At 42.7% G+C, this 25,876-nt stretch overlaps 1 protein-coding gene across 1 annotated transcript in view; it reads right to left on the bottom strand.

Annotated features, from left to right (window-relative positions):
• Positions 1–24,232, bottom strand: part of GPATCH8 (G-patch domain containing 8) — an 83,527-nt gene extending 59,295 nt beyond the window's left edge. Inside the window, exons 1-2 of the mRNA XM_054992598.1 lie at positions 24,174–24,232; positions 962–1,036 (exon numbers count right to left, since the gene is read on the bottom strand). Of these exons, the coding sequence (XP_054848573.1) occupies positions 962–1,036; positions 24,174–24,218 (120 nt within the window). The 5' untranslated portion in view covers positions 24,219–24,232. The remainder of the gene's footprint in view (positions 1–961; positions 1,037–24,173) is intronic.
• Positions 24,233–25,876: the final 1,644 nt, after the last annotated feature.

Here is a 25,876-nt window from a genome sequence, read left to right as displayed (position 1 = left end):
TACAAGAGTGATAACAACAGAGTGGGGGAGTGGAAAAGCATGATTCTGCCTAGAGGCATTTTTATAAGGACAAATGCAAGGAAGCAAAGGGCCTCTGCAGTCCCTTGAGACAGGAGTGTAGCATATGATTCAGGGGATGGAGCAGAACCAAGGGATGGGTTCAGAGACAGGGCATATCCATTAATCCAGCCATGAAAATGTTGTTTGTTTTCATTTCCACAGCCTTACTCATGATACTTGGTGTGCATCCATCCCATTTCTTTTCAAACTGGTGTTCCAATGAGATTATTGCCAAATGTAAATTTTAAATACTGAGCCTTGAAGAGGCATTTGGGCAGCAAGCAAAACAACAACTGCTGTAGGCCTGCCACCACCACACCAATGTGGCCTGGAGCCTGGATATTCTTAAAAGGAAAAGGGAGCAAAAAATTATTGCTTTCTTTTCCTATTTCCAGCCTCTCATCAGTTGATTCAGATAGAAGAGGAATCAACCAAAGTTTTTGATATCTCATCACCACCACCAATCTTACTCCCACCTCCTTAGAGTGAATTCTTTCTAATGCTGCCTTGTCTCTTTGTTCTAAACTTAACTTCATACCAAGGAATATTTAAACAAAGGAGAATCAAATCCCATTTCCCTCTTTAGCTCCTTTCAGGGCCATAAATCAATTTTCTTTTTTCCCCTCTTTTTTAAAGTACTCAATATTTAGCAATAATTGTCTGCTACATCAAGAGTTTAGATTTCTCTTTTTCAAAAAATGCTTCTTGGATGATATAGATTAGTATCTTTTCTCACATCAATTTTAGCACAAGACATGCAAATATACTAGAAAACACTCCTAATCTGCTTTGTCTACAGTAAGAGTCTAAACTTGTCTTGCGAAGCTGCACTCATTGCCGTAGACCAGCGGTGAGATACTTGGCCTGTAGCGGATGCTGAAAGCAACAAGTGATTTCTTACCGATTCTATAGGCTTGTCTAAGGATGCCTGCTCAATCTCCAAGTGGCCTTCTTCATACTGATCAAAGTGATTTCCCTGCAAAAGAAGACACACACATTATTTTCTTATGGAGGCAAAACTTATTGCTAAAAGGATGCATTACAAGTTAGGAGCAATGCTCTGTAGGCACATAGCAGGGAGGGGGAGAATCATGTACACCATTCTGAACTGACAAAAAAAGTAATAGATACAGAATCCTAATCATGCTATATTTTGATATTTGCTCCACATTACTACTATTTTTTATTTTCATTTAACTCCAAGGGCATCAGTTGGAGATACCAAAAGAGAAGAATGGAAGAGGTCCTAGCATCAAGGGGGGGGAAAACTCACCTTGTCAGCTAGTCTATGATGAGAAGACTGCTTACACTCATTTAGAAGTCTTCAAGGACGTATGTCTTCTAGACCCTGAATGCTAGTACTGTAGAAACAAAACTTCCCCTACCTCAGCCCCTACTTTTTATTTTAAAAATGTATATTCTGCCTTTAGCGTATAAACTCTCTTAAGTATTATGTAGATTTTCAAGGCAGCAGTCATGAAGGGACCCCCCCCCCCAAATATGTTATCAGGCCTACCCTCCAAAGCTAGATGTTTTCATTCTCTGCTAGGCTGGGGTTTCTTGTGCTGCTTTTGAATAATTTTAGCAATAACACCTAACCGTGTATCTGATGAAGGAGGCTTATGACTATAAAAGCTCAGGCTACGATAATCTAATCAGTTTAAATTGCATGTTGGTTTTAATAGTCAAGAGTATTACTGCATTTATAAAATGCTTATAAAAAAGAAAAAAAGAGGCAACAATTCTGCAGAGCCTGCAAGGACTGAAGATATATCCACTAAAAGCCTTGAATGGTTTGCCATTACCAAGCAAGCTTATTTTGGCATGACTGGTCTTATTAATGGGGAAACTAGCCTGAAGCTCCAAGAATTTTACCAACTGTTCAGATCTAAAGTGCTGGAGGGAGACTTCAGAATAGAATTCTTCATGTAATATGCAAGCAACATGCTTTCTGAATTCCAGGAAGTTACATGTGCATGCTGCTTATGCCACAGAAAGCTAAAGAAAGACAAGGTCAACCACTTGGCTAGCTTGGGGCAAGTAAGACCTCCCTACAAAGAATGCCCATTCTCCCTCAAGCCTTAAAATGCAGCTGGCCCTGCATTTTAATGATAGCAGGAAGAGAAAGGTAGTAATCATCACACAGCCTTACTCAATATTAAGCTGCTTTCTCCCCTATTCAGACTCACAGAGCAGCTGCTATAAGCACTCTCTGTGGAAACACAGCATAATGCTAGTGGCATTTCGCTCATCTCATCTCCCACCCTGCCTTTTGGGAGCACAGGGTGAGTAGCAGAGGCTTAGGCAAATGATGGGAGGAGGAGGGGATCCCCTGAACTGTTATTTACAAACTGAAACAATGCTAAGCAAGTGCTTCAAAGCTTCACACTTTTACTTACTGGACACTGGGAAGGGAAGAGCTGCTAAACAAAATTAGGAAGAATATCAAAAGGGAACAGGATACTGCACTGAAACAAAACCGCTTCAGGAAGTAAGATACAAACTTATGAAGCACCATGCACCTGTGGTTAAAAATTGGATCAAGCAATGGGAAAACAAAATATGGCAGGGTTAAGAAAAAACAGAACCAAAACCCAACTGGAGCCTCTGGCTAAACTTTCGGCCTACTAGCTTCCATGTTTAATTCAACAGCCAGTAAAGTAAGTCATCTTGTCCTTGCTTGCATCCCTGTCGAGCATCATGGTTAATCTGACCTGTCCGCCACTTGTCAGTGCCAACTTCACAAGGAAAAAATGCTTACATGATAGGCTCCTTAACAATGATTTGCAAATTAGACAAATTTAAGCAAAATAGCATACGCACTGAATGCGATTTCAGTTCTCAACAAAGCACAACACAAAACCAATCCTCAAACCACAAACAACATCTGGCTACTAAATTCATTTAGCTGCCAATCTGTTAAGAAAATAAAACAGTTCAAACTTATAATGGGATTCATTCTTTTGCGCAGTACTTACCATAACAAGAGTGCTTATTACTACATGCAGTTTACATACAAAAAATAAAGAGTGCACATGGTTTGTAAAACAGAAATCGAACACTACCCATGGCCCTGTTGAAAATTATTTTTACCAGGGACAGGCCAGATGCTAGGGCCTTGTAATATGATCGCTATAGGGACTTGAAGCAAAACGGCAGCTCCAAGTTACTTGTGAACCCAATTCTGAAGTCCCACAGGGGCCTGACTCAGATCACCACTGCATTTGGGGGGGGGGCCTTCAGCCTTCCTCCCTGTGTAGCTTTCCTGACCCAAAACAGCACAGAGGCTATTATTTGTTAGGGGAGGCAGCACATGTAAGTATTCTGTGCAAATAATGCCTCCCCAACCTGCCACAGATATAAGGATTATAGTATACTAGGAACAAAGCGCGTTGTGGGGAAACAATACAATGGGCTCTAGAAAGAGCAGAGTGAAGATTTGTTTTCCCTCACAGAAAAATTAGCTTATGCACTGATCAAAGACTCCTTGACATCGAGATTCAGAATCTCAGGAGTCTTGCAATAGGCAGATGTTCACCCCTAGGTTTGGGGGTTTTACCCCATGAGTATAGGGCAGAATATCTCACTTGTTTAGTGGCCCCACATTATTGCAGAGCTTATTCGTTAGCTTGGTTTAATGTGCTACCTTATGCGATACTTTATGGGAGATTCCATAAAACGCCATATGCTAACAGGTTATGCACTTGTGTTCAGCGAGACACAGAAACCCTGGAACATGTGTTTTTGTATTGTACTTATTACTGTGATATACAACCCACACTCATTGACCTGCTGTTGAGAGAGCAAATTGGAAAATATGATAAACGTAAAGTTATTTTCCTATTGGCTACTCAGAACCAAAAAGTTATCGAAACTGTAGCTAAATTTTTGTATCTTGCATCTATGAGGTGAGTTGTGCATTTGTAGACTGAGTTCTGGTTGCGTCTCGTGTTTTTGTTAACATGGATGTAATGCCAATAAAGGTTGCTGCTGCTGCCAAAGAAAGGGCAGGGTAAGCAGGCAAGACATTGCCCCCTCTGCCATGCCCTGATCAGGGTGAGGAGGGCAGGGAAGCTGGGCCAGGCACTGCCCCCTCCCTAGTGCCCCGATTGGGGGAGGGCAGGGTGGCTGGAACTGGCACTGCCGCCTTCCCAGCACCGCGATGGGGGAGCAGGCAAACCTGGCAGCCACCTGATTCGGCCTGTTCAGGGGGAGGGGAGCAGGCAGTGGGGTACTGCTGTGCCTGCCAGCCAGTAACCCGGTGAGGCCCCATTCAGGATCGGACTGGAAGCATGGGGGGGGGGGGGAGGAAGCAGACAGCTGGGCGCTGATGCACCTGCCAGCCACCCCGAGCGGCCCCATTTGGGGTCGGACTGGGCAGGCAGGCTAGAGGTGCAGGGAGTGTTGCGGGGAGGAGAGGAGCTGTCAGCGGGGCGCACTCCTGTGCCTGCCCACCGCTAGGTTCAGCCCCTATGGGGCTGAACTGCTCAGCTGGAGGGGGGAGGGGAGCAGGCAGTGTGGTGTGCTGTTGCGCCAGCCTCCTGGGCAAGCTGTTTCCAAGGACTTGCCTCTTATCCCTGCTGGGGGCGTGCAGTGGAATAGAGGTGAATCGTCTTGAACACGCTTACCCATTTATGTAGTAAGATTAAAGTGAGCAATACACATGCACTCTAGTGAACTTTCTGAACTCTGCATGAATTCTGGTAGTTTTTTCTTACTTCTTGAAAAACAACATAGGTGTACTTTCATCTTTGATAGCTAATTAAAAGTAATGGACAGTATCTAGATTAATGTCCTCAAATTATACAATGGACCAGTGCTGATCTACTCTTGTCTTCCTGTCATTTTTCACAGATGTATAGTTTTATTTTGCAAGTTGTATAGCATGTCACTTTTTGGCTCATTAAAATGTTATACAGTAGAAAATATGAATAATTATTAAACCAATCATTGTTTATCTATGCTATCACATGAAAAAGATCTTAGATTTTTGCATACCATAACCTATAAAAGTGCCAACTCAGATAATATGTCTGGGTTCTGACTGAATGAAATCACATGAAGACCTAGATGAGAATCTTACCTTTGTATTGTATGCTATGAGGATGCACTTCATAGAGGCTTTGATTGTTTTAAACTTAAGAGTCAATTAGGAAATGTTAGCAAACCTTATTCTTATTGCTTTTCTGTGTTCCATCTTTGTAGGATTTATATTAATAATCATATATGTTTTGATAACTTGCTTCTTCAAAAAGATTAGACTGTATTTCAATAAATGAAATATTTAAACTCTAAAAGAAGTCTCTGTGTCTTGGGCAGGGAGGGGAATAGCAAGAAGAACCCTATAAATAATTTGTAGTGATAAGCACCCTTGTTTAAAAAGCAAATACTGTTTTGCAGGATGGCAGCTGTGAGTTCCCTGTAGAAACTTAATTCTGAATTGTCATATTGTCCTGATTTGGATCAGAAGAAGGGGCTTCAACTGCCCTCCCCTCACCCTGGAGCTGTTTTCTCAACTTGAAATGGGTTTGTAACGGATTTTTATCTGCGTCTAATTAAAGCTTTCACTGTCTCTGACTTTTCTTTACTCTTGGACAGCTTTCAGCACTTAAGACCTGATTCGGGTTCCAGAGATCGCTTCGGTATGCTCCGTGAAGATCTGGAGCATACTGAAGCAAGGGGGGAACTCCCCACCACCACCACCCACCCCCCTGGGGAGACCCCTCCACCCCCCCACCCAACCCTGGGGAGACCCCTCCACCCCCACCCACTTACCTGGTAGTGGGAGGGTTATCAGCTGGGCGGCAGCGGCGGCAGCACAAGGCTGCACGGCCTGGAGCCAGCTGGCTCCTCTGCTGCCACCCGAGCCTGCGGGGTGGTGGGAAATGCCGGAGCCTCCTCCTCTGGCCCTTCCTGCCCCTCAAATGGCCATGGCGTGCCAGCACCGCGGCAGCCATTTGAGGGGCAGGAAGGGCTTTCTCCACTTCCTCCGGCCCTTCCTGCCCCTCAAATGGCCGCTGCGGCACCAGCACGCCGCGGCCATTTGAGGGGCAGGAAGGGCTGGAGGAGGAGGAGGCTCTGACCTTCCCCACCACCCCGCAGGCTCGTGTGGTGGCGGCGGCGGCAGAGGAGCTGACCCAGAGCCACCACAAGGTAGGTGGGGGGGAGGTGGGGGGTTGGTGTTTAAAGGGCTTGCAAGCAGCGGCAGGGCCCCTTAAACAAGCCCCGAAGCTTTGCTTCAGTATTCTGATTCAGGTTACCAGGGTTAACCGAATTGGGTCTGCTTTGGGTATTTTTACCTGAAGCAAAACCCGAATAGCACAGCCCTACTCAAATCCCATCATCCTCTCAGTTCCACCTACCTCACAAGGGTGTTGCAAAGTGTGGGGAAGGAGGGGTGAGTAGAGAAGAGAACTGTACAAGTTGATCTCTGGAAAGGAAGATCAGGCTATAAGATACCAAAGGTTTTACTTTGAACATCTTGTGTTTTGTAGACTGAAAAACGGGTGCTCTGTAGGCTGAAAAAAATTTTTCCCAAAACTTTTGCATCAGAACTTTAATGCAAGCTGCTGTTTTGGCTCATGGAATGTATTTTTGGCTCACAACACTGCACAGCTTAGAGGGCACATTGGTTATCACTGAATATGTTGCTGCTCTATGTTTTTATAACAAGACAATCCATCGATCTTCAAAGGTTACATCTTTAAGGGTACATCTCAGGGGTGCACATCTGAAAGGGCTCAAGCAAGTCTGAACAAATACTTTCAGATTCCTAGGCATTGGCTTAAATTGTTGTACACCTCAATAAGCCAGCACCTGGGATTTTTCCAGTTCTCACAATCCTGTTTTACTACTCTGTATCACACAGTAACTATCTCAGGAAAAAGCGAATGTCCCCTTTCCCTAGTATGCCTCACAGGAAGTATTTAAAACCAGACATATAGATTTAACTGGTCCTAGGATGGTCCCTTTCAGCGACAGAGAGTTGTGGGGACCAGCAGAGACTACATATCCAGACTAGAATCTTATACACATGAAGCTGCCTTATACTGCATCAGACCACTGATCCATCAAGGTCAGTACTACCTACTCTGGTAGAGGCTCAGGTAGAGGTCTTTCACACCACCTACTGCCTAATCCTCTGAACTAGAGACGCTGGGGAGTGAATCTGGGATCTTCTGCACGCCAAGCAGCTGCTCTACCATTGAGCCATAGCCCCTCTACTTCTACAGGCATTGTCCCTTCACTGCCTTAGAACTGGGATCCCGAGTTTCCTGGATGGAAAGAGACAACACATCTAAACAATCAGAAGTACCACTAGCTTCAGTAAGACAGTTTCCCATCAGTTCTCTGATGGATAGCATTTACTAATAACAAGCTCAGTTAGTTGAAAAGTTATTCAGAGTAAAAAGGTTCTGTTAGGCAATAGCACCCAATATCCAGGACGTATTCCTTTTAGAAACAATAGAATAACACAAAAGTTGTTGAATGTTTCAGTTTACAATCCCTGTGGGAATCAAAAAGATCTAACACTGCATTCCATGATCCGAAAGATTAGAGACAGTCAAAACAACCTGAAAAACACTTTGTGAATGAAAAATCAAGCAAAAAAAGTCCAACAAATCTGCTCCTTTCTGCATTCATATTTGGAGAGCTCTTTAGAAGGTTTGTTGTTTCTCATGCAATTTATGGAGAGTCTGTCCAGCTGAGAAACTGCTGAAACCTGGAAATGGTTTCCCAAAAGCGAAGAGACAACATTGTTTTCCATTAGTCTCAAAATCCTGTAAGCATTGCATACGACTTAAGAGAGAGCCACATGGGAACTAGCCCTCCCAACCACCAATTGCTGCTAATGTATACTGCCTCAGACCCCGAGGAAGAAGGCTGGGGAGGGGCCTTCTTCCATCTCATAACTCCCCAAAGCTGAGTCAATGTCCTTATTTAGAACAGCTCTGGATTCTCTGCAGTATGTATACAGCACTGTATACCTACGGTGCAGAAACATATCTGAAACGAGCAAGTTTCCCAAGGCAGAATTTAGTAGCTGCCATAGAGTCATGAGAATCAAATTTCAGATTATCTCAAAAAGCTTCAATTCCACCTGAATACGCTGAACAAAAATGAAAGCTATGTACAGGTATATACATAATTTGTTAGAAATGAAGGATATAGTGCAGCGATTGGCATCCTAATGGAATACAACCTATCCAAAGAGTCATATAATTTCCCACATGCTAATAACATTGTAAGATGGGTCCTGTCAAGCTCACAAATTCATAAAGATAAATTTATTAGTTTCACAGAACCTTATGAATGCTTGCTTAATATATTATTACTAGCAGGGTTCCCAGGACTTACAGGGCCCACTTCCCCCCTGTATCCTTTCCTCTCTATCCTCCTGGTGGCTCTGATTTCATGCCCCATTCCCCTGCTTCCTTCTCTACTTCCTGCTCAAACAGCCTTTCTTTTATCAGACCCCTGCTTTCTCACAGCTTGAGGTATGCTAGTTGTTTCTATGTAACACTAATTCATGACCTAAAACAGGTGAATCATTGGGGCAGGAGACTGTATGCAGCTTAAGAGTCTGCTACCAATTTTAGGATATTTATTAGTAGCCTCTGGACAAGATATGACCCTTTCCAATACTTTAACTGCAGAATTTGGTCTTTCTGGTCACATGAAATTTCAGTTCTCCAAGATACAGACTATCTACAGCTATACCAACAGAAAAAGAATTCTCTCAAATTCGCTAAAAATGGAGCATCCATTTATTCCCCAGTCTGTATACTTCCTGGGGAAAAGACTGATATTCCAGCTTGTTTGTGGACAGTCACAACTTGCTTAAGCATCTTGAAAGGCCAAAAGTATTTGCTTTGCTCAGCACTGTTTCCATGAAGTAATATAACTCTGGTTTCTGACAACCACATCCCAGAAGGAGAAATTAATATCCAAAGGCAACAGCATCCAGGAGGGAAAAACAACAACTGACTTCACTATTTTAGCAAAGTCTCTTGCATGCATAGAAAACTATCAATTTCAAATAGCAGACAACATTCTTCTGCATACACAGAAAATCATCAAGTGAGGGAGTTGACACATTCTGTTCTCCAATTGTACATGAAATCTATTTTCTTACAGATAAAGTTATATCTTAGCATATGTGACATAAAAAGAAGCAGCTGAACTCACCAGATTCCCACAAAAATGTTAATAAACAGTTCAGATTAAGGGGAAATATTTGATTGTATTCTGCAGAACTATTTAGTTTCCTCCAACAGAACACAGGAAGGAATGGATCTACATTGTCACCTGTACTACACAAACAATACAATAGTGTAGCCTACTGCAAGATCATTTTACATTTCTTAGAACACAAGAAGAGAACAGATATTACAAGCTGAAATTTAGTAAAACCAAGCACAGGGTGGAAGGGAGAGTAAGAAGAGATAGGCAACCTGCCCAGCATACTGCCACTTAGTTGAAAAATGAAGTCAATCAAAATATACTCAACTTCAGTTTCTCACCAGAATAATATTTCAAATGCCTAGGTAAGGACATCAGATCTTGGCAAAGAGATTTCCCCCCACACTGTATACTGGTAATTCCTAAATCGTGAGCTTGGAGAAGACACATTGGAGTGTTGCAAGAAATAAATTTAAAAGCTCTTATGAGCCAAAAACACTCAACCCTAGAAGAGGCAGACCAATCCATCACCATACAACCAAGTGCTCTGATTTGCCGTCTTCCAATTACTCACTGGGGGTGGGTAATCCTGCCATGCCTTAATTGAGCGCACCAGATCAATCAACCAATCTCAATCAAAATAACTGCCCTCCAAGGAAGTTGCCCATTGTTCTTTTCCACTTCTTTTTGCCTGCTCACAGAAAAATAAATATTTTTAAGCGATGGGGTAAAACATGCCTCCAATTTAAATGCAGAAGAATGTATGCTTCAACTATCAGATGTGTATGAAACAGTCTTTTACCCTATTAGTAATGATAAGCAGGAAACCTGAGACACTCATGGGGGAGGAGGATTCCACCCCACCCGTTCACTGAACCGCCCAATTGCCAGGCAGCCCACATGCCTGCAATGCGGCTGCTTCTGCCTGCCTGGCTCATGCAGTGGGGGCATCTTCTCTCCTCCCCTTGCAGTGCCTGGCTCACATGGCAGCCACAAAATAGGCTACTGCTACCTCCTCCCAGTAGCATCCCCACAGGGATTTGAAAGAAACTCACAGGGGAATCCCTGTGACAACAGTGCCCCACTCGCTCATTCATTCACCTGCCCCTTCCCACCACTCTGCCTGGCTGTCTCCCCCGCTACTCATGGTACCTTTATGTTTTCATTTTTTTAAAAGTTCTCATTTTTCTGCAGACCTGGGGAACTCCCATTAATCTGAAGGAAGATGACCCCCCCCCCCGCCCCAGGTCTGCAGAAAAATTGCCTCTCTCAGTACACGGCACCACAACTGGAGTCATGTTGAGAATTAGAAATAACAAGCAGGGAATCACAAAATTAATGAAGGGAATCCCATCCTCTTCAGACTTATCCCCCCTTCACCACCTACTTGCAAACTAGCCTGCCCAGGTTTGTGTGGTGGTGGCTCCTACTGTCCTCCTCTCCCCCATCTCCATGCAGTATGGTTTCTGGGGAGGCGACAACAGCACCATCACCTCTGGCTGCCTGGCTCACATTGTGTTCAGGAGCTGGCTCCTGCTCTCCCCTTCCCCCACATATCTGCCGCTCTGGGAATGCCACAGGCATCCCTGGACTTAATGGCTGATTGGAAAAGAAGAGGAGCCAGCAGGAGCCCCACAGTAGCAGCCAGTCCAGCTTTCATTCTCCTGGGGGGCAGCTCAAGGACAGGCAGAGCAATGCCCACGAGAGGCCTAGAGAGGGAAGACTGGCTCGTGCACCTGCCACCACCCTTGAGCAGCCCCGGCTGGTCACTTCTTCATTCCAGCTGCCACAGGACCAGTGCCAAATCTGGCTGTTTAAAAGGATACTGCAGCACCAGTGGCCAACCCTGGGCCATGTTCTGCCCCTCTTTTGGCACTCCTGCTACCACTGCTGTCTGTGAGGAGAGCAAGGGATTGTTGGAGCCTGCTGCTCCTCTAAGCATGCATACAAAGCAAGGGAGGAGCACAGCACCTTTGCCCTCTGGAGTGTGCACTAGCAGCAGGACCTTCAGAAAAGCAGCAAAATATCTCACCTTTACAGCGGCTTGCTACAACCTTCGGGTCCAAACTACCCTGCTGAAAACTACTGATAAAAGGGTTGATGATCTAACAGGAGGCTGAATTAAAAAGTCATTTTTTCATGTGTAAGCAAACCTATGAATTTTACAACTGCCCTTTTTGACTGTAAGCAGATAGGGCATGGACTACACAACCAATTTAAATTAAGCTCTAAGGTCTTATTTGCAAACAAGGCTGGCCCAGGGTATTTTGCTGCTTCACACACGTATACTGCCTGTCACGGGGGTGAGTCAAGACCAGCACTACTAGCAAGGCAGTAGGACTCAGATTATACCCAAACAGAAGCTAAAGGTGCTGGCTACAACTGTTATCTGGTCCCATGCCAATGGTGTCCAGGAAGAAGATAGGGCCTCAGTTTGCCACTGAGTGGCACAAATCCAGCAGGTCTCAATGGCACAAGCCATGTCCCTTGTTGTCTCTTTCTACATTGCCAACAGCCAGAAGGAGACTGAGTCCTAGCAGCACTGCCAATGCCTCTGGAGTTCACCTCTGTGTATTTCTACAGAGGTAAATTAGTTAAAGCAACTGCTTAAACTATCAAAAATCTTATCGTGTAAACATTAACAGGCTGACAATGTTCTTATATATTACAAACTCAGTTCACAATCCTAGAACGTACAGGTAAACCTCTGCCAGTTTTCTTATCTTATATATATTTATTCAAAAGTCCCTTTTTATTCAATGGGGCTTACTCTCAGGGAACTATTCATAGGAACCCACCCTGAGTTACAAGTTACTTCATAAAAACTGCACTCCCATTAAACATATTTTGACAAAAAAATATGCTCTACTTTTGAATAACGAAAATTATTTGGGTAACAGTTTTATGGGGAGGTGGAATACAATATTGAATAGAACAATTATTTTTACAACCAACATCTTCCTCATGTATTAATCTGAAGGAATTTTTACATGAATTACTTCACTGCTAGCATTTCACAACTTTATCAGTAAAATGTAAGACTAACAATGGTACATTATGAAATTAATGCTAGTGATTTTGGGACAGATGCTGCTGCTCACATGACTATGTCCCTTTGTGACTTTGGCAATGATCTGAGGAGTTGTGAACAAAGACGGAAAGGTAACTCTTTCCTTCCTTTCCTCAGGTAGCAATACTGAATGGTTTGACAGGCATATCTGAATGTTTAAAATAAAAGTTTATAGGCAAAAGGGAGGAAACACAGGAGGGATCTGTAATAAGTTAAATCATAACTGAGGATTTGACTCAAGCAAAATACAAAGGCAAAAACCCAGAAATATACCAGCCCGGATATACCAGCCAGTTTGGTGTAGTGGTTAAGAGCGCGGGACTCTAATCTGGAAAACCAGGTTTGCTTCCCCACTCTTCCACTTGAAGCCAGCTAGGTGACTTTGGGTCAGCCACAGCTTCTAGGAGCTCTCTCAGCCCCACCCACCTCACAGGGTGATTATTGTTGTGAGGATAATAATAATATACTTTGTAAACCGCTCTGAGTGGGCATTAAGTTGTCCTAAATGGCGGCATATAAATCAAATGTTGTTGTTGTTAGCATAATTTTAAAACCTAGTGACTGCTGGTATAAAAATGGGTTGTCCAGTTTTCCCGCTTGCTCTGCCTTTGTGGATAGGGAAAAAATAAAGAATCAACATCTGAGAGGACCTTTTTATAGATTATTTGAATTCTAGAGCCCAGTAATCCCAGTGGCTTATTTCCAGTGAAAAACTGGGGACTCATTCCCTCACCTAGATTCAGGCAGGACTCCATATTCACAACAAGATGTGTGTTGTGGAGCATATGCAGGATGTTCATGTTAGCTGGCCAAGGGTATTGTGCTGACTGGATGTGACTGACTTCTGGGCAGTTACACCATCCATGGATGGCCCATCCACTTACACATTCAACACCTATGGATAAGAGGGGGCGTGGCTCTGCTTCGGATGAAGACAGTTGCAGAAACCTGAGCTCTGCTCCCCCCTCGAGCAAATTAGAAAAAGAAAGCAACTCATTTAAGCAAGAACGCTCAAATAATGGGCAAGAACAATGCAGAAAAGAAAAATGCAAATGGCAAGTCAGCTAAAAAGCTCCAGGATTACTTTCCCGTGCCTTTGCAGCCTGAGACTCAAAATGACGCTGGAGAAGAAGCACTCAAAATGGCGCCTGAGGCAAATGCAACAGGTAAAACTTTGTCTGAAACTAATTTGCCCTTGTTGCTGCAAAAAATGGATCAAAGAATCTTGTATAAAATTTCAAATTTAACTGACCAGATCTCAGATATAAAATTGGACATTACTAGAGCCATTCATAAGGCCGATTGTGCAATGGATCTGAGTACTTCATTGCAAAACGAAATCCAAGCCTTGCAAAAGGACAATGACTTAATGAAAAGCAAAATTCGATCCCTAGAACTTTCAAATCGCAAGCTTCATCTTAAATTTAGAGGGATTGAAGAAAATGAAGCAATAAATGAAGATCCTGCAGCTTTTTTGAACAAATGGCTAACAAAAATTCTAAACCTCAGAGATCATACTGCCCCTCTAATCACCACAGCACATCGGCTTGGTTTGCCAAATAATCCACGAAGGAAAAGCCCCAGGGACATTTTAGCAACTTTTTCAGATGGGAGTTCAAGAAAAAAGATCTTAGAAATGGCCAGACAACAGAACTCACTTACTTATAATGGGTCTTATATTGCTGTCTTTGTTGATCTACCAAAAGAAATCCTCAACAAAAGAAGAGAACTTAAACTGATCACAGGAACTCTTAGAGAAGCAGGAATTGAATACAGATGGTCAAGCTTTACAAAGCTCCAGGTCACACACAAAGGGAACACTTATCTGGCAGAAGACCAAGATTCAGGTTTGACCCTGCTGAAGAATATGGATCTGGAGATACCCAGAGACCCAGAGACTATATCTCTTAAAAGGAAAAGATCTCAGCCTCCTACCCCACAAAAGGGTAGTAAAATTCCAATCAGACATACTTAATAGTCATTTTCCTCATTGTAGCCTGCTTATAATTCTAACTTTTCTGCATAGAAGCAGCTATATATATTCTAACAAATACAATGTTCTAGTTTACTAATTAAGGTTCGGGGGTGGGAAAAGTTAAAGCATTATGTCATTTCAGGTTCAGCTCCAGGAAGTATTACGGCTCTTCTACCTTGGTAAGTGATACCAAGTACCTGAGTGGGGTATATACCCACAAGGTACAGAGAGCTGTTTAAATAACATAATCAAGTGATTTAACTGTAATTCTGCTCTTTTTTTGTTTAGTGCATAACACTTGATTAGTGAATCTAGCAATTTGTATTTATCTTTGCAGGGGGAGGGGGAGGTTAGGGAGGGAAGGTTTGTTAAGGATGGAGGGGTGGGCAATTTCAGCAGGAGGGAGGGTAGATAACTGTTTACGTAAATGTTAAGGCATGTTGGTAAAATTTTCCAAATTATTATTTTTCATAGCTCTAACTATAATCACTTTTAGATGTAGAATCCTTGTGATAATGTAACGCTAAAAATCTTTGTACAATATCTTATTTTGCTATTGAATATCTTCCCTTTTGTTGTTATTGAAAAAGTTAAAAATAAATTTAAAAAAAACCTATGGATAATGTGAAATCCATAATGTGAAATCCATAACATTTCATGTTCTCCACCGGCACATCTGCAGTGAAGAATAATAAATTTTATTTAAATAGTTTTAAGATTGTCATAATCATTTCTTAAAATTAACATAGCTTACATGGTATCTGAATGTAACAGAAATACTGACATCCACAACAAAATCTTAAAAGTGAATTCATGACTCTCTAACCAACATACTGTAAGCAATGACCTACAGGAGGAGGTGGACTGCTCTGCAGCCCATTGCAATAATTTTGCTCAACACTTTGTAGACAAAATCTTTCACATGGACAGAGACCAGAACTTGGTAGAGTACTAACTCAGTACTCCATTTTTAGGAGTCCTAGTACTTCTTTAACACAGTACATGGTGGGAGCTACTGATTGTGTACTCTGAGAGCCAGTTTGGTGCCGCGATTAAGAGTGCGGGACTCTAATCTGGAGAGCCAGGTTTGATTCCCCACTCCTCCACTTGAAGCCAGCTGGGTCACCTTGGGTCAGTCACAGCTTCTAGGAGCTCTCTCAGCCCCACCCACTGCACAGGGTGATTGTTGTTGTGAAGATAATAATGGCATACTTTGTAAACCACTCTGAGCAGGCATTAAGTTGTCCTGAAGGGTGGTGTATAAATCGAATGTTATTAGTAGTAGTATTATTATGAAGTGAATTTGGTCCAGTGGTAATGCTGCAGCACGTAGTTACCTACATAACCTAATTTCCCATGTGATCCCCTGCTTTTGCAAGTGCTGAAGTAATGGAAGAGTTAGGGAGTCTCCGAAGGCACCGGGCACATCACAGTTCCAGTACTATCTCAAGGACCTCCTCCTTCTCTATGGGCTTCTTCAGGCACTTCAGTCATCAGAGGCATTTCTGCAAATACCTCCACTGTGACAAGAGTGGGCCTGTGCAGTAGCAGTGCTGTACTTACAGTATGACTTTCTAATAAATGTTTATCTTTCCCTCTCATTATTGGTGTCAAAGTTAACAGTGTACTCGTCCAAAAGGTTTGTGAAGCTTGAACTTGCTGATTTATTTGATGTAATTATATTTTTCTCTGATCCTTTATGGAGGTTGCTGCTCCCCTCCTCCAGTACATTTCTGTGGCACTTACTTTTTTTTTTAATGTAAGCTATCCCACGGATCCTTTGATGGATGCAAAGGCAGAATACAAATATTTCAAATGACACACCAAGTCACCTTTTATGGCCTTCCAAGGTAAAACAAATGCAAATACAATAGGATGTTCCAGTATTAAACCAGAACGTGCTTTTCCTTGGCTAGAGTAAATCTATGACCTTATGCAAGTACACTGAAAAAGAATATACAATGTTCTTGGGACGTGTGCCTATGTGCACTGATGCTCGACTTACATTTAAAATTTACACTGCTGCAGCTTCCTACAGAGTTCAAAGTGTTCCTCTGCCAAAAAAAGGCTTACCACACGAGGAAGAGGGATGGTGGTAAAACTTCTCCAAAGACAGAGGGCAAGATCCTCAACTACCCTAACCTCCAACAGCACTGCATCAAAATGTGGTAATAACCTCAAATTTGCCTGGAATATAATTAAAAAAAAAGTTTCCTAGATAACAGGAGGAAAAACACCATTGCAAGAAGCTTGAAGTTTAATTTGAAGTATGAGAATGAGTAGTTGGTGCTCCTTTATATCATCACTAGTATTACAGTTTCTGCTTGCTCTAGAAAAAAGAGCACAATAAGGCCTAACACTGCAGCACTTTAAACAAAGAAGCGTTCCCCTGCAAGTTATTAGGACATAAAACCTACAAGCAGATCCTCTGGGAGCCAGCCTGCAATTTTCAATCTGAATATACAGATCAATGTCACCGTAAAAGAGTGTAACTCCTCTCTCCCCACCTTCAGCTGAGTTTAGAAGCTCAACGAACAGCAGGGAGAAGGCACAAAAGGAGCAGTGGCAGGAAGCAACTTAGTCCTGAGTGCTTGCACACCAGAAAGGGAGATGAGATGAAGGATAGTTTAAATGAGAATTGACCTTGATTGAGTAAACAAATATCAAAATGTAGGTAAGTGGTTGTATATTTTTGTTTAAACACTGATTGCTTACAAGAGTGGTTTACTTATAAGCTGCTTTGCATCCCGTGTGGGAGAAAATTGAGATAAAATATTTAAGTGTAATTCTAGCCAGACATCACAAATAGTTTGACATTTATTCATGATGAATACAACCCTTATTTATTTCCAGGATTACATACACACTCTTCCTTCTCATCTCGTCACACACAGAATCATGACTGAAGACATCCTGGTTTAGAAAGTCTTCAACCAAACTTTAATTTGTTATGTCCAAATATGCACACCTTAAGTTTCTTCATCATAACCAGATCCCTAAATTATGGTTTAATGTCTGTTCAGACCCAGTTAATGGAAAAAGAAACAAGATCCTTCAGACACCATAAGAAACTGGCATTAAACTGAAACTAGGAAGTCTTCAATCATGGCTCTGCATATGAGGGGAGTAGGGAATGCATGAGCCCAAAAATCAAATCATGATGGTGAATGCAACCTAGTTATGACACAAACTGGAAGATTCCCATGGCTCTGAATTGAGAAACCCCCAGAACAAATGTTTGTGCATCATTTTTGCAAAGGAAATCAAAGAATCCTTGCTACATTGGCAAGGGGTGTGTGCGTGAGTGAGTGTGTGTGTGTTTTTTTACATGATGGCATCTAAGTCCCTCCCTACAGGAGGTCTTGAGATTCTTCCTCACATAAAAAGCAGAAAGCTGAGGCACTGGCAGCCAGTACAAGCAATCACACAATTCAGATAACCCAGCCACAAGGCAAACCAAGCAGTGGAATTCTATACAGGTATAATCGACTAAACCGACTGAAATGAATGGGTTTAACTTGGAATAACTTGGCACAGGACTGGCACTTTAAAAAAAATAAGTAAAAAGCAGGCTAGCAGACCTCTAACTGCCTGCTCAGCTCACAAAGGAAGTTGTTCTGTTTTTCACTTTTAGGCCACTAATGTGAACTCTGGTATGCCAGGGCAGGCAAAATATTCAATTTCATTTACTTATTTTTGTAAGATTCATAAAAAGCCACATTTAAAAGAGAGATCTTTCGGAGGCAGCAGACATTTTCAAATTAGGCAACAGACTGCCAAAATAATGACCACAATAATATTATAACTCAGAAAAATGTTCAGAATTGATGGGCATGCCTGGTGAACTATGCCGAAACAACTGACTTTTGCAACTGTAGGAGAGGGCAGCTAATACTTCTGGCCCTAAAACAAGTACTTGCAATATTTTAGGCCTACCAGCTAGGGTTGACACCAGAGCTGGACAAATATCTTTTTTTTAAATGTTCTAATAATGCTTTAGAAAGAATTGACAAAAATCTTTGACCAGTCAAATGTTTTGTCCAAGCAGGAGAACCACAAACTTTATCGTTATTTACATGGCATGCTCAATGTTCTTTACACAATAAAATAAGCCAAAGGGACAAGTAACTTGCAATGTGTACTTCAAGAAACAATGGGGAAGAAAATAGAGAGACTGAAAGGGAAAAAATCATGTATGCAAGTAAACGCTATTAGACATAAGCATTTAGTTGTCATGAAAAAGTCAGATTTTAAAGATGAATGAAGAGAAACCGCAGAATTTAAGCATCCAAGGCAGAGTTCCAGGCATAAAGGAAAGTCAGAGAGAACAAGGAGGGCTATTTGGTATGAGGTGGTACATTTGGAAAACACATATACTGAGCATGTTGAAGCTTAAACAGATTTGAGTCCTGTTCATGTTTGATAGAAGACTCCTAGGAAACCTGCATTACGCCACGTTGAGTTCCATAGGAAAAAGGGTGGAATATAAATATAATAAACACACAGCATGAGGCCTCCGGACAATTTAAAGTGGAAAAGATGAAGAAGTAAAGATCATGGACAGAAATACTGAAAAAATGAAGGAGGACCTGGAGGACAAGGCTGAGAGGAGCTTTGTAAATAAGCAAGAGGCATCTGAGCTGGGTGAGCAGATGGGATGGCCAACTGTACTTGGACTCCACATACTACTTGGGGATCTCATTTTTTAAAAAAATGTATACATTTTTATCTCACACTTCCTTCAGGGAGTTCTGGATGGTCTCCCCTCTTCCGTTTTACCATCACAACCCTGTAAGGTAGGTTGGGCTAAGAGATGGTGGTTAGCCCAAAATTACTCAGCAAGTTTCATAGCAGTGTAGGGATCTGAACTTAGTCTCTCAGTTCAACATTCCTGAACACTACACCATGTTTTCAGATGGTATTCCTCACTCCATTTACTACCCTCTGTCTTCAGACATCTGTTCATGCAGCTTCATTCTTAAAAGTATAAAAGTGACTCATTATTTTCTTTTCCAAGTCACACAATCCTACTGTAGGTTTCTGTTAGCTTGGTTTGCCAATCCTTCTTCTTCTCTCTTTAAAAAAAAAAGAAGTAAGATTGTATTTTACAGTGTACTATTTTAAAGCTGAATACCTGAAGCAGGAATCTACATGAAATGGAGACGAGTGCACAGGACGTATTATGTTAAGCGTGATTAACATTTCAAACCAGATTACACTAAGTCTCAGGAACAATTCGTTAACACACACACACACACACAGAGTACATCCTCTGTGCATCCACACACTCCATTTCCATGCTAGGTGCACACAATCATGAGCCTGAAGACTCACAAAACACCATTTTCCAGGTCTGACTCTGCTGTCTTCTCCATCACTATTTGCAATTCCCTTTTAAGCCCCTTTTATTGCGGATTTTTCAACAGCCACTAGTAGGCCCACTTGTTTTCTGCTGGAAGGATTCATGGCCAAACATAGACCAGTAAATGCTTTAATGGGTTAGCAAAAGTTTTAAACCACAGAATCCCTGCCAAGGTAACAGCTAATCTACACACATTCATCATTTGGAAGTAGCAGCATATTTTAATCAAGTTTCCAACCAGTAAGAAGGGGGCAAGTCTCTATGCTTCCTTCTCAATTCTCCCATCTGTTACATAAGAATAATGACAGTCTCAAGGACACACAAAACAGAAATGTACTTTGCACCTTAAGTCCTACGCAAGTTCCCTTTTAAACTACAATTATTTCCTTGATTGCATCTAGCAAGCACAAGTCATAACAATGGTCATACAAGATCACATCAATGGTATTTCTGGTCTAGCATCCTGTCACAAAGCAGTCACCCAGTTACTCTGGAGGGCCAACAACAGGGCATAGAAGCTAAGGCCTCTCCCTGATGTTGTCTCTGGCTCTCAGTTACAGAGGTTTACCTCTTCTGCATGTGGAGTTTCCCTTTAGTCACCATGGCTAGTAGCCACTGATAAGACTCCATGAATGTGTCTAATCCCGTTTTAAAGCCTGTGGCCATCACTACATCGTCTGGCAGCAAATTCCACATTTTAATAACTTGCTGTGTAAAGAAGCTTTTCCTTTTGACTGTCCTGAATCCACTGCCCATCAGCTTCATTGGATGCCCTTATGTTCTATTATGACAGGAGGTGGAGAAAAGCTCTCTCTCCCACCATCCACTGTCTCTACCCTATCCTTGTAGTTTACAAAATGAACTTTTAAAAAAATAACCGCTGATTGAAATTTCATTTTTTAAAACGTATTGTCTGTATTACTTTTATTGTATATGAATGATAATGTTGTTTATGTAAGAAATTCTAATTGCACTTTGTTATTGTTTGTATGTTTGGTTGATTGTTGGTTAAAATTTATATTTAATAAAATGTATTATTAAAAAAACTTATTGTCATCCCAGGACCCTGTATTATATCGCTCCAAAATAAGGGTGTGTGTGTGTGAAATGTCAAGCCTATTCAAGCAGACCAAACCATAAATAAAACCAAGCTGTTGTGGCACCTTAAAAATTAACACATTTGCAGTGCAATCCTATGGAGAGTTACTCCAGTCTAATCCCATTGACTTCAATAGGCTTAGACTGGAGTAACTCTCCATAGGATTGCACTGTTATTGTAACCTAAGCTCACAGAGGCTAGATAGAGCCCATTTCATACCCAACAGAAATAAACAACAGATCAGAAATGAAGCTGCTATCCATTTCACTGCTAAAAGGGGTCTGAGGGACTACTACAGAGGAAGAGCATCGTGTCTTATTTTACAATTATCCATGCTACCTACATTTTTCCATGTACTGCTCCAGTTACCTAGAACAGCCACAAATCCCTCTTAATTGGGTTGCTAGAAAGACTGCTATTTTCATAGAATTCCAAAGAATTAAAAAATCCATATGTATCAGTATTCATCTCCTGACCCAAATTTCTCTTGCCAGAATGTGCAACAGTAATGCAGCACTCTCTTTCTATACTGTAAAATGGTTTGGTTTTGTCCAGGGAGCAGAGAAAAAATTACTTATTATTCAATGTTTTTCCACATGCTAATATATTAAAGTAAAGATGCTCACAACTAGCAAATGCCAACAGGCAGAAATCTGAAAGGAATGACCAGCTGAAACAATTTTGTACTGAGTACTTTTTTCAAATGAGCTGATTTTGTTTATTTACTATGACCTTTTTTGGCAGCCTATCAGGAAGTAATTTGCAAGGCCCTTTGGCAAGACTGAAATCATCAACACCAGCAGCCTGCAACTCTGATTATGATTTCCCTATAAAACAGGCTATCAACTTCAATGACCTTAAGCATTTGAAAAGGTCAACTATCACCAAAAGTGCAAGCTAAATGCAATACATTTAGTAAGCAGAAAGGAACACATCATCCAACCTGGACAGGCACACTTAGCAAATATACCTTAAAATCAATTCAATTATTCTGTCTAGCCAGACAACGAATGCATAGGCAGACACCTTCATAGAGATACCCTGGGAAGGAAGTTGGGCAAGCACAGCCCATCCTAGATAACCTGTAGCAATCTACTATTCTGTGCTAAGACAACAAGAACTAGAAAGGGATGTTACATTCTTTGGAGCACAAAATTATCAAAACAGTAATGTGAATAACAATTCCTCTCACTCTTAGCTAACCAATATGATGGAGACTTTTTCACTTATTTGTTTGTACATGCCCATCTCATTCCATACACTGAGGGGAAGAAATAAGAGACTTTAGAAATTATACTTTCAACGTTCCTTCCTCTGCCTCCAGATTATTTTGAATTGCTTCCTCTCTCCAACCCAACACAATGATTTAGACCAGGGATAGGCAACCCTCAGCACAAGTGTCAAATAGTGACACACAAGACTACGCACTTGATTTTAGCCAAAAGATTGAGAAGCGATTTCTTTAAAAAGAAATTGAAGTACTTGACCCTTCCCAGTTCTTTATGAGTAAGACTTCTGCTGAGTAGCCTTTGCAAAAACTGCATTGTGGACGTGGCAAACTTTTGTTTTACAGTTATTTTTAATTCTTAAATTTTGTTTTAGTGTATGGCCTATGGGCTGTTAAACTTGAATAAAGAGCCAGTTTGGTATAGTGGTTAAGAACAGCGGGATTCTAACCTGGAGAACCTGATTCCCTGCTCCTCCACTTGAAGCAAGTGGGATGACCTTGGGTCACTCATAGCTAGGGTTGCCAGCCTCCAGGGCTGAACATTTCTCGGAATTAGAACTGATTTCCAGGTGACAGAGATCAATTCCCCTGGAGAAAATGGCTGCTTTGGAGGGTGGACTCTACGGCATTATACCCCACTGAGGCCCCTCCCCAAATCCTACCCTCTCCAGGCTCCACCTCCCAAATCACCAGGAATTTCCCAAGCTGGACCTGGCAACCCTAAGTCACAGCTCTTCCAGAGCTCTTTCAGCCCCACCAACCTCACAGGGTGATTGTTGTTGGGATAATAATAACATACTTTGTAAACCACTCTGAGTGGGTGTTAAGTTGTCCTAAAGGGCAGTATATAAATCGAGTATTATTATTATTATTATTAAACTGAACTGAAGACCACACCATGTGTGGGCAAAGCAGCTTCCTTGCTTCACTCCAAATGTGCCAGAGCAGAGTCCTAGGACACTTTTTTGAGGGACTACTGATGGCATTACGAAACAAAACTCTTGGTCCCACCTCAAGTGGGTACCACCAACCCCTCGTTATTGGTGGGTGCTGTACTGCACAGGGATGCAGTGCTGGAATTAAATATGACATATGCCTTGTAAGTAGCCAGCTGCATATGTCAGCTGAGAAGCAGAATCCATCATTGCTGCTACCCCCACTCAAGTAAAGCCACCTCAGTGGTCATTAGGGTCCAGTACTCCCTAGAGCAGCAAGAGAGGAGGCCATTTCCCACCCTCCTCAAGCCCTTCCTGGCCATCACTATGGCTCCATTTGGTCACCTGGTACAATTCCGCTGGACCACTAGAGAAAAAGGAGGAAGCAAGTCTATCACAGCCTCACCATCATTCAGTGCTCCTTTCCATAAGATTTGGGCAGCTAGTGGGAATTGGGGGGGTGGGCAGGCCAAGTCTAGTCTTACATCACTGCTAGGAGGCAGAAGGCAGGAGTGGAAGCCAACAGAATCAAGAGAAGGGGCCCCCTTCACATAGAACAGCAGTTGTTTAATACTGTGTTTTGACTGTAGCAGTCCTGAGAGTGAAAGCTGGACTGTAAACTCTCTCACTGGCGCCCCCATATCCCCTTAGGATGCTGCTCACAAAGCATCTTTTATAATCAGACATTATGCAAATTGTATACTCATCCACGGCAATCATATTTTAACTGTGTGTAATATAAGCAAATCTGCTAATAATTCATATACCAACATGTCTATATTACTCTTATTCTAGTCCCGTCCAAAAATAAAACCAGCCGTATATCCAATAGAACGTCTCTGAAAATATGGCAATGGCAAAGGATGGGGAAGTTAAACGAAGTGCTCTCATCTCCCCCACCCCTCACGCTCCGTTCAAGTAACCAGAAGGCGAGAGTGCCCGAGTTGTGTTAGGGGGGGTGGGTGGACCCAATTTGTTTGGGACAAACGGGGCGGGGGAGTGAGAAGCTAGTGAGCATCTCCCACCCGTGGAATAAACCTGAAGGCAACGGAGGCAAAGCCCCGCCCCTTCCAACAAGGAGACAAATTGGGGGGAAGCCCAAATGGAGAAAAGGCCTTCGTAACCCTGAGGAAGAAATTAAAGGGGGGCGCCGGACACCCCCACTCGGACTGGAAGCGAGCAAACGGCATTCACGACCCCAACAAACCCCCGCAGGCCGCCAGTCTCGAGCTCGCTCCCTGACGTGGACTGCGACGGTTACCTGGAAGTCCCTGTCCTCGTTAAAGCGGGAGAACCTGTCCGCCATTTTCCTTCGCTTCGCCTCGGCCTCAATCCGTCAAGCAGGAGGCGGCGACGAGGGTGGGCCCGATGCGATTTACGCATGCGCGCGCTCCAGACCCTGCCCATTACTAGAGAGGTCGCAAGAATGGGCCGTACGTACTTTACGCGTGCGTCCTCATTTCTACGAAAGAGCCGTTCGTGCTCGACGTGCGCGCACCCGACGGGTTCGGCCCCTTCTCCCAAGCGTTTGTCATTCGACCAGAGGATGCGGCAGGAGCGCGCATGCGCACCTTCTTCCTCACCTCCCTTACGCCTGTCAATCACCAAAGCGCGCAGAGGCAGCCGCGGCTCCTCTTCCTTTGGTCCTAGCTGGTCACTCGGCCGCTAGAGGTCGCCCAAGAGACAGTAGGGATGCTCTTGTACAGATGCCCCCGGAGCCTGACTGTGGCTGGTCCGTGTGTTATACACGCATGCGCACTCCGCCTTAGCCCCGCACGGTGTGTAGCCCCCCTCCATGGCTCTTTCTAGGAAGGAGTCCTCCCGGAGCCTAAAATGACTGTAGGGTTGGGTTGAGCAGGAGGCAACTTGGGGATTTGATGAAGAGAGCTGGAGAAAGGCAGGTTGCAACTTTCATTTGCATACCAATCAAAATAATGAGGACGAAAGTAAGCATATACTTGTGGGTGACATCAAGGGAATTTTAAGTGCTTATTTTTTTCATTATTAGAGTGTGCAAAATATTTTCCCCAATTAAATAAGGCCGTTGACTGTATGAATTTTGTTAGTTGATCAAATCTTCATAAAGGGGCACATGAATGAAAATGATGCTTTGGACGTAAATGGTGCACTTTTTTTACAAGAATGCCCTTCAAAGCTCTCTTTTTATTCACATAGGACAAAATCTGCAGACAGTCACTTTTCTGTGTGTGTGTGTGTGTGTGTGTGAGAGAGAGAGAGAGAGAGAGAGAGAGAAGAAGGACAGTAACATTTATTTAGTTTCAGGTGAGGTAGCAGTATTGGTCTGTAGTGGAAGAGCAAGATTTGGGTCCAGTAGCATCTTAAAGCCCAACTAGATTTCAAGAGTGAGCGTTTGAGAGTCAAAGCTCCCTTCATTGGGTATCTGACAAAAGGAGCGTTGACTCTCAAAAGCTCATACACTGGAAATCTAGTTGGGGTTTAAGGTGCTACTGGACCTGACTCTTGCTCATTTATCTATCTGACTTACTTACAGACTGCCTTTCTCACTGAGGCTCAAGGCAGAATGGTGGTGCAGAGTGCCCTCAAGTCAGAGTTGACTTATGACAACCCCTGCTGGGGTTTTCATGGCAAGAGACTAACAGAGGTGGTGTGCCATTGCCTGTCTCTGCAACCCTGGTCTTTGTTGGAGGTCTCCCATCCAATTACTAACCAAGGCCAACCCTGCGTAGCTTTTGAGATCTCATATGAACAGGCTCACCCAGGATATCCAGATCAGGGCCAAGGCAGAATACAGAGTACAGAAGGGGGGGCAGGATACAGTCATAAGAGGTGGCACCTGTATGACTGCCTGATTTATTAGCAGTACCTTTTAGAAAAAGTTTTTTAACCAGTTCGGGGTTGGAGCCCCACTTTTGCCCTTATGGCATGTATTGATTTATATTTGCTGCCCATGCCATGCCAAAGCACCTCCAACATAACAAAACA

This window comes from Eublepharis macularius, chromosome 12 (assembly GCF_028583425.1).
Source record: "Eublepharis macularius isolate TG4126 chromosome 12, MPM_Emac_v1.0, whole genome shotgun sequence".
NCBI classification, from domain to species: Eukaryota; Metazoa; Chordata; class Lepidosauria; order Squamata; family Eublepharidae; genus Eublepharis; species Eublepharis macularius.
The sequence above is the reverse complement of the archived record's forward strand: the minus strand, read 5'-3'. Positions and strand labels throughout refer to the sequence as shown.